This window comes from Mandrillus leucophaeus, unplaced genomic scaffold, assembly GCF_000951045.1.
Source record: "Mandrillus leucophaeus isolate KB7577 unplaced genomic scaffold, Mleu.le_1.0 Scaffold37, whole genome shotgun sequence".
NCBI classification, from domain to species: Eukaryota; Metazoa; Chordata; class Mammalia; order Primates; family Cercopithecidae; genus Mandrillus; species Mandrillus leucophaeus.
This window is the reverse complement of record NW_012103920.1, coordinates 3770954-3780349: the sequence shown is the minus strand read 5'-3', so window position 1 is coordinate 3780349 and position 9396 is coordinate 3770954. Positions and strand designations below refer to the sequence as shown.

General features: G+C 43.4%; 1 protein-coding gene across 1 annotated transcript in view; it reads right to left on the bottom strand.

Annotated features, from left to right (window-relative positions):
* Positions 1–6699, bottom strand: part of MAF (v-maf avian musculoaponeurotic fibrosarcoma oncogene homolog) — a 12754-nt gene extending 6055 nt beyond the window's left edge. The window contains exons 1-4 of the mRNA XM_011990122.1: positions 6579–6699; positions 6070–6194; positions 5736–5910; positions 587–1073 (exon numbers count right to left, since the gene is read on the bottom strand). Coding sequence (XP_011845512.1) covers positions 587–1073; positions 5736–5910; positions 6070–6194; positions 6579–6699 — 908 coding nt within the window. The remainder of the gene's footprint in view (positions 1–586; positions 1074–5735; positions 5911–6069; positions 6195–6578) is intronic.
* Positions 6700–9396: the final 2697 nt, after the last annotated feature.

The window sequence follows — 9396 nt, the reverse complement described above, 5'->3', positions numbered from 1 at the left end:
GAGGCGCGGCGGGCGTCTGTCCGGGCGGCGCGGGCCTTGGCACCGGGGAGTTAACACTTCATGCTTCTCGCCTCCTCTTCTGCTTGGCTCTCTTTATTATTTTTTTTCTTTCCTCTCTCTCTCTTTCTCGCTCTCCCTCGCGCGCTCTCTCCCTCTGTGCAAAGTGCAAGGCAGAGGTGCAGCCCGACTGGAGGAGAGGGAGGGGGGAGTTTAGTTCTTTCTTGCTTTTTTTAAAAAAAAGCAAAATAGCGAAGTCCTGGGGAAAGACAAGGCAGGGAGCAAAGGGGGGAGGGGGAGGCCAAGCCGACAAGCAGCCCGAGCTACAGCTCGAAGATGAAAAAAGATTTTAAAGCCTCTGATCCAGCAAGAAGAGTTTAAAGCAATTGCTGAGTTTTATAGCACTCGTGACGTCAGGTCCAAATGAGAAATTGACTGGCACTCCGGGCCAATGGGAGGCGGCGAGAGCGGCCGCGATTAGCATAATAGTATAGAAACAAGGAAACTTTTCGGAGCTGTCAATCAGGGCCCAATCAGCTGACTGTCAGCTGGGACGGGCTGGCTTAACCCTTCCTGCGCCACTGCCTACCCGGGAGGGAACGAGGCCCGGCGCAAAGTTTGGTGTAAGAGGGGAGGGAGTTTTTCCAGAGGGGCTTCGGCAACCCGGGCGGACTTGGAAGGACGGTTTGCTTTTCTTTGGAGCGCGAGACAGGCCTTCCATCGGAGCCCCAGCTCGCCAGGGGCTCGCTTGGCTGGGATTGGCCTGATTCCCCTCCCTTGCCTGCCCTCCACTCCTAGAATTATGAATTCGCCTCCCAGCTTTTCCTCCTCGCACCACCTCTGGCACCCAGGTGTCTGCCGGGGGACCTTCCTTCCCTGAGCCTGGCCGTGCCCGACGCTCAAACTTGGCCGCAACTCTTTGTCCCTCTCTCGGGCGGCCGGGGAGGGGAAGGGACCGGGAAGCGAGGGATGAGCTGGGGTGTCCGGATCGGGGCTGCGGGCTGGACGCTGCCCCGCCGTGCGCCTGCCCGGAATGCTGTGAGTCCGTGGAGAGAGAAAGCCCATTTTATCACTCTCTTTAAAAGGAGGTAAAATAAGTTGGTTAGAGGCCATTCTTCACGGGGACTGGCTGCCCGCTGGCGTCGCGTGCCCTTGGACGGACCGAGCGCCTATGCGAGATAACTCCAGGGAAGCTCAAAGTCAGGTCAGCCGGGCTCAGCCCTCCGGCTCCTGACTGGCCAGAGTTTGGCCTTTGAGACTCAGATTGCGCTCTCTCTCTCTCTCTCTCTCTCACACACACACACACACACACACTCTCTCTCTCACACTCACCCATCCCCTTACGAAATCTGACCTCTGTTTATCAGGGTCAGGCGCGCCCTTTGCACTTTTACGTTTCCTTTAATTATTTCGGACTTGATCGTGGCGGGGAGCAAGGGGGAAAAACAATACCCCAGCCCTCACCAGCTCCCCTCGAAGGGTTAAATTTTAAACCGCGGTTTCTGGAACTAGCCCGGAAACCCAGAGTTGGGGGGGGGGGGTGGGCTAGGGGAGGCTGCTCCCCCCACCCCAGTTGCAAATGCTAATAAGTAGTTCAATTTTCTAGATCGATTCTGTTAAAGTGTATGCAAAAAAGAAATAAAAAAGAAAGAAAAAGAAAAGAGAAAGAAGAAAACCAACAACTAACTCTGTTTCTAAGATTTTAAAGCGATAGGCAAGTCGAAGAAGCAGAGATTTATTTGGAGAGAAAGCTCCTGAAACCGACCGGGCCTTTGGAAGACCAGTCCGCCTGCTTAGAAGTTGGGACTGTTGATTCCTTCAATTAATGAAATGCATTTGGGGTTGTTAATCGTATTTATTTTACTTTATGGGCGGGGGGGTGGGGGGAGACTCTAGGAGGGTGCATTAAAAAAAAAAAATTCTGAAAAGCCTGCAAAAAGATCGAAGAGTGGAAACTATTGTTGGAGCGAGTTGGTTTTTACCTCAACAGCGCCACCTTTCGGCAAAGGTCAGTTGAAATTGATCCGTGTCCAGTTTTGTCGATGAAGTGAAAAGCAGCTGGTTACCCAATGTGGAAGGAGGAAAGAGGCACAGAAAGTTAGTTTGACTGAAGTGGGAGAACCCGACTCTATAGGAAAGGGGCCGAAGAAAGTGCTGGCAGATGCAGGGATCATTTTTGCCCCTCCTCTTCTTGATTGTTGACAAAGAAGCCAGGGGATACAGACACCCTCCGGGTGTAATTTCTGGCTGAGACCTTTGCAAGCGGATCCCCATGTAACAGGGCCCCAAACCCTTTAAAAGTGCCAGGAGGGATTTTCAACGGGCTTTATGGCAATATCAATAGAATTAAAGTTACTTGTAATTCAGTGATAAATGAGATGCCTCTAGTAAGATTAAGTGCAGTGCTATAAAGTTGTTTATCTGAAAAGTAATTCTCAGAAAACCTGACTTCTGACACTTAGTCATATATTAAGCCAGCATCTTGAACATTGCACTTCAGAATGGTCTTCCCCACCCCGTAGCATACTTTGCTATTTATAACCTCAGGTGTCTCTCACTCGCTCCTTGCACCAGATTAGACCTGTGTTAATTTCTCTGATCCTGGTAGCCTTCAGTTTCAGCAAACCCAGGAATCCTTAATGGGAGACTTCCCAAAAGATTTGTAGGCACATCCTAATCTGAAAAGGGCAGCGCTGTCGGCATTTTTCAGACAAGTAATGTTTCTTTTCATCGAGACTGCAGAGAAGTTGTTTATAAGGGTAGTTTTGGTTTTATAGGAGCATTTTGTTGGGTGGAATAAACTATGTCTATTACCAGTTTGGGGAAGAAAGAGTGAAGATTATGTCAATATTTATGCAACCTAGCAGAATTCCCTTGTTTTCCTTCTCTTTAACAATATTTTACCTAGTAATGAAGTTAAGGGATTATAGTTTATGTATTTAGAGGAAAATCCACATTTTCCATTACATAAGCATTATGTCATTTAACATTGCCCATAACAATAGTTTTCTAGGTCTTTTTAAAAGTCAGTAGTCACAAATGTCTGAAGTTTATATTTTTCATGTAAAATAGGAATTTAAGTATATTTAGAAGGAATTTATTTTTTGTTTATGATATATTTTTAATCCCTTTGCATCATATTTGTGTGAAAAGCTGTAAGGTATGCCTTTGAAAGCAGTATTATAATAAATAATATTATTTTATACACAAAATTTGCTAATGGTGAAGACTATGCCGTACACATTCGTGGCAGAGTATCTAATTGTTACATTGTTATATATCATTTCTAGAAATTAAATGCCCATGTTTGGGCAGCTAAATATATTATTATCTGCACATTTTTATGGTTTATTTATGTACACTGCTGTCAAGACATGGTATTTTTATTTCTCTTATTGCAAGGTCTTTTATAGTCTCCCATTTTCTCCTGGAAAAAAAAAGAGAGGATCAGAATTATTTTTTTAGATGTGTAGCAGTAGTGCTCTCAGGCTTACAACTTAATTCTCATTTTTATCCTTTTTACGTTATTATTTAGTGATTCACAGGGGTGTCTAAACATTTACAGTTCTCTGTTAGCAGCATTTCTTTTATAACAATTGAGCTCTCTCATTTTAATTAGTACTATTCAGGTTTTTGATTCTGTACAATTACAGTGGGCCACATTTCCTTAGACTTCTTGGCTAACATTGTTTGTTTCACTTCTATCCAAGCCAATCTAATCCAAATACAATGTGAACTGTGTTTTCTTACTGCTTAGCATCCCCTTGCTATATATACTATAGTAATCTCTGTAGAACAATATACAGTAATTTAGAAACCATGCATTTGTCATTATTGACCAATGCAGACCAGTAGTATTAAAGTTTCTGAAAGCAATGAATATTTATAGAAGATTTTTGAGGGGGAGGAGGGCATGGGTTGCATCGCATAGAATATTGTGACACAGTAACATCAGAAACACAATGATAGTTTCACGTCAGTACATACATAACGACTTCATGCAAAAGTGAAAAACAAAACCCCTGTACATGTCCAAATTACAAAGATTAAAAGCTTAAAGGAATGTATTTTTCCTGATTGTGAGTTACAGCAACTCAAATACATCATGCTGGAATCAGACATCCATAACCTGAATAGAACGGGATGCATCAGGTATAGTGTCTGAAGTCTTTGTTTAGGAGCTGATTTTATGGGGCAGAACTAGCCAGTGTCCACTAAATTTCACTATGAAACCAACTAAATTGATTTGAGAAAGAGTTCTTCAGAGTAACTGAATGATAAGGCATACCCTGTTCTTAGGTCTAGTGTTAGATAAATCCTTTTAACAGTCTTCAGTTAGCAGGGTAAGTAAATCACAAATCACTGTTAGCAGATTCATGGAAGAAAATTAATAGAATCAGACGAGATAATCTGATAAGGGTAAAATTGCTGAGGAAACAGTCTTGCCTCATATTGGAGGATGTGAAACAACACTCTGATTACTAGGAGTCGTTACGAATAGGTGAATTATGTGCTAAATAATCATCAGAGTAATTCAGCGTGTATTAATTCTTTTCTCTTTAAGCAATTCACAGTTGTAAGTTAAAGCCGCTCTCTCTTTCAAGACACATCTTTTATAATTTTTATTAGAGGTAATTTATTATTTGCATTACCTGTATTTACTTCATAATTGAACATTTTGCATTCAAATTTATGTAATGCATTATGCTTGAGAATATATTTCTGCCTGATTAGCATAAATAGTCACTTACCTCATGAATTACTAACAAAGTTTATCTTAAAATATAGGTTTTTTTATTAAGTGGAACACAAACGTATGTACAATAAATTCTGATTTTCCAGTGCAGTTAGAGAACAGCTCACATTTGGTTACAGGGAGGCAAGGGAGGAAGCAAAATATAGATAAATGAGATGTGTAAGGTTTCTTTCCAAGGGTATCATTTAGATGGGGGCGTATGTGTAGGGTGGGGTAGGGGGCAAAGTGAAGGAGAAGGCCTGGGCTTTCCGTACACTGTTTGGATTGGATGATCTTGACATGAAATGTGTACTCTGGAAAAACCTGTAATTAGTGATCTCTGCCTTTGTAGAGAACCATGATAACAAGTAAATTAGCATTGGAAGAATTTGGGTTTTTTTTAAATCATATTTTTGTTTCATTTATTTGCTTATTTGTTTTTGTCTCTGCAGGGTTCTTCCTTGGAAAACAATATACATCACTTAATGAAATCTGTTTGTTTTGCACAAGAGATATAAAAAATCCAGACGTTTTCTTCAGTGAGAATTCCTGGGAAGGTGTACCAACCTTCTTCGCTTTCTTCACCTGACAAAGACGCAACACGGCCGCGCAGACTGGAGGTGTTTAATACATAGTTTTGTGCACACCTGAACGTGGGAATGAAAGGGCTTCTTTGCTTTTAAACAATAGACAGAGCTATAAAATTATGATGGGGCCTGTTTTCCCCCACTCTTGTCATTTTCAGTCAATAGATTTCCCGGGTTTCTTTTTCTGTTTGTTTGTTTCCACTTTCCTTTTTCAGGGGATAGGCATCTCCTTAATTTTTGTTTTCCTTCAATTAGGGTCAGCTTTATGATTTGTTCTTCCACTGTCATCCTTTCTCATCCTCTTCACAGCCTGCACCGGTGAGGGAATTTGTCTCAAAAGCATTCAGCCCTTCAAAGATTTTTATTGTGGTGAACTCAGAACTGATTAACAGAAAAGCAGAAACAGAAAAGGGGACCTGATATGAGGGCGATCATGATGCGGGTTGCGTCTCTCATGCATGATAACTCAGAGGACAGGCTCCTCGGTAGTGCGGTAGTGCTAGTTCTGTGAAGTTTTTCACCCTCCTTCCTAGCCCTGAGGGCGGGGTGATTCATAGCTCCTGTTCCAAAGGCATTCAGCAGCCATTCGACCTGGGAAAGAAACAGAGTTTTAGAAAATACAGACCAAACGTAGACACGCCTGTGATTACCAGGATGAGTATGTCAATGCAGGTGGCTTCTGAATTTCTGTTTCTGAGTTTGTTTGGCTGACGCCTGAGTAAAGGGGTCCCTTACAGCCCTGTTTTATACCTTAGTTCTTGGTGGCAACGTGGGTGTTGCTGATATCTCTGATGTGTTTTTCTGTGCGTTGAAAACCCCAGACATGCTCTGTGACATCCTCGCAGCATCCCCCATCACAAAGGAGTATTCCTTATCTGAGAAAGAATAGCATATTGGGCAAACCTCCCCATCCACTCAAAATAAAATTATAGTAAAATTTACAGACCTTCTGTTAATAGTTTTTATTTAGTACCTTTATAACAGTGATACATGCTCCTTGTTAAATATAAACATTTGAACAGGACAGAAATAAGAGCTATCAAATAAACGAACTGCTATTCCTCATCTCCACCCCAGTCTTTAAACCTTGGTCTCAGTGATTACCATCTGTAATAGTTGGGGTGTATGTGTGTAGTTTTTACACAATGGCATCGAAGCATGTACATAGTTCTTTAACTTGTGCTCCCTTTAAAACACATTCATGTTAACAATCTCGAAAAGAGATTTTGGGCACTCCTGTCTTCTTTGGCAGAATTCACCTTGTGGAACCTCAGGCTGGAGGAAGTTTGGGGATCTGATCTGAACACCGTCCTTCCAACCAGTATAGGAGTTTGAACCTGGTTTAGGTGAGCTGGCTGCATTCAGGGACAACTTCTCCATGCGGCCCAACAGACACCTTTCTTGGAGCCCACAAGACTCTTGAGGGTCCACAAAAACATTTTTAAAAAACTTTAAAAATAGAAGTACAAGAGGAATGTAGTATAGCATGGATTATGTCTGTCATCATACCAACATAGTTGTAAAATATAATTTAAAATATTTTTTAATAGAACAAAGGGTCCACAGAAGCCACGGTGCCCAGAGCCCACAAAACTCCACAACATGACTCTAACTCTATGTACCTGATCACCTCCAGTGACAGGGGCTGATCTCAATTTTACCTCCCATTATGTCCATCTGTATTCCCACAGTTCTTGAGATTGTGAAGAAAGCTCTTGTTTAACTTGAAGTCATACTCCCTTCTTCTAGACCTTAGCCCTGACTTTACAGACTCATGAAGCCATGTATAATAAGTGCTTCTGTGCAGCAGAGTCTTTGGGAATTGGAAAGAGCCAGTATGACACCCTTTCCCTGCTTTTTGTTTTTCATTCAAAATACAGCCAGCGTCTTTAACTTTTCCACGTTTCGGTTTTAAGTGCCAACTCCTTCTGGTTACTAACTCCCAGGTGGGCGCATCTGGTTCCTGCTGCCCTCTGAGGGTTCAAGTCTCAGAACTGAACGCAGACACCCAGGTGTGAGCCTCCTATCATAGGGAGAGCACCTATGCTCCACCTCCTTCAGCTGCAGTTTGTCTGCTCCTAATACAGCCCACAATTTCACCAGCCTCTCTGGCAGACACCTAACACTGGTGACTCATCATTCATGGACAGTGGACTCAAGCCCAGGCATTTTCTTCTCACATTTCCCCCATCCTGGATTTGTGTGCTTGTTTTTGAACCCAAGCACAGAAATTCATAGCAATCCTCCATAAGCTCCATGTCCTTAGATTCAGTCCGTTCTGGGCTTGTCTAAATCGGTTTGGATCTAGAATGTGCCATCAGGTAGTTTCAATTTGTTTTTCAGCTCAGTGCCAGTGGCAAATGAAATTGATGTGCTTTTTATATGACCTAGCCTCACAGAGCCAGGTCTGTCCTCTGCAGATTGGGTATTGTCGGGATTAACGATTGTGCCTCTGGAGTGTCTCCTATGGTGTGGGCCACAGAGGAGCTCATAAATAGTTGGAGGTTTTCTGAATTTCCTGCTCTTCCCCTGAGTTGCTGATAACAACATTGGAAGGGACAAAGACCTGTGGCATCTCAGTGGAGACTGTCCCTCCGAACTCCCAATGATTACACAAAGTGACCCATGAAATCATTCAAGTCCCCTAACGGACATTTTAAATGGACTCTGCCTAATTTGTAATTGGAGTTATTTTAAACTAAATGACCCCATCTGGAAGTCCTACATATATCTTTCAAATGAATTCTAAAATAACCTCACGGTTTTTGTTTGTTTGTTTTTTTTTTTTGAAGACAGAGTCTTGCTCTGTTGCCCAGGCTGGAGTGCAGTGGTGCAATCTTGGCTCACTGCAACCTCCACCTGCTGGGTTCAAGCGATTCTCTTGCCTCAGCCTCCCGAGTAGCTGGGACTACAGGCACCCACCACCATGCCTGAATTTTTTTTTTTAAATATATTTTTAGTAGAGATGAGGTTTCACCATATTGGCCAGGCTGGAATAACTTCACTTTTTTATGGTGTAGGCAAATCTTTCTGTTGGAGAAGACAGATGACTAGATAATTGTGTGACATTTCACACGTGCCTTTGTCTTTGTAAACCTTTGCCCTGTCAAAATACATAGTAGTTGTCCAAAGTTGGGATCTCAGAGACTAATAAAAAATGGATGTAACCTAGAAAAGCTAAGCGGAAGAGCTCTGCGTGTGTATACATAAAAACATATTTGAGATCAGCTCTTGCCTCCCTGTTTTATCTCTGGTTTAGATCACCAACTTCCCTGCCATTTCCTGATGCCAATTTTGAAGCCGGGGAGCTCAGAGGCATTTTCTTCAACAGAAGAGTTCAGAGTTTCAGTGTCCACCTTTGAGCTACAACTGGTCCCTCAGTGATGTAAATATGCAGGCTGTTGCAGAATCTCCTGTTCCAGGATCCCACCTCGACCCCTTTCAGAGAAATCTGGGAATGAGAGAAGGAAGCAGCCCAGAAGTGATTTATGACCTGCTGTCTGTGTCCTGCCTGAGGAAGCATGGCTCTGGCTGTTTCAAGCAGACCCAGCCTGGGATCCTCAGAGACTGGAAGGAGTGATGGACACCCGTCAGGGAAACATCACTGACCGTTGACTCTCAGCTCAGCTTGAAGCTGCTGATGAGGGGCTAGGCTTGGTCGCTGTCACAGTGATGTGAGCTCAGGCAGTTGGGGTTGGGGAAGAGGGACCGACCAGGAGACACAGCATCTGAGGTCAGCACCCAGGTCTTCCTCTGACTCACCCTCTGACCTCCGCAAAGCCCTTCACTCTCTTCCTTCAACTCATTTTTTAGGCTGCAAGTGGACTGAACTGCGTGAAGCAGTTAAAACAAACCTGCTTGCATGGGAGGAGTGTTCCCAGCCATTAGAGGCTGAATACAGGGTAGGTATAAATAGGGACCAGACTCCCGTAGACAGACAGAAGCTGGCATGTCGGGCTGCCATGGAGCATTGATGGGTCATGGTGGCAACTTTGGAACATCTTCAAGGTCAAAACAACAGATACAGCAAGGCAGGGTCAGAATGGCACAGCCAACCCCTCCTGCATCTCCAGGCCA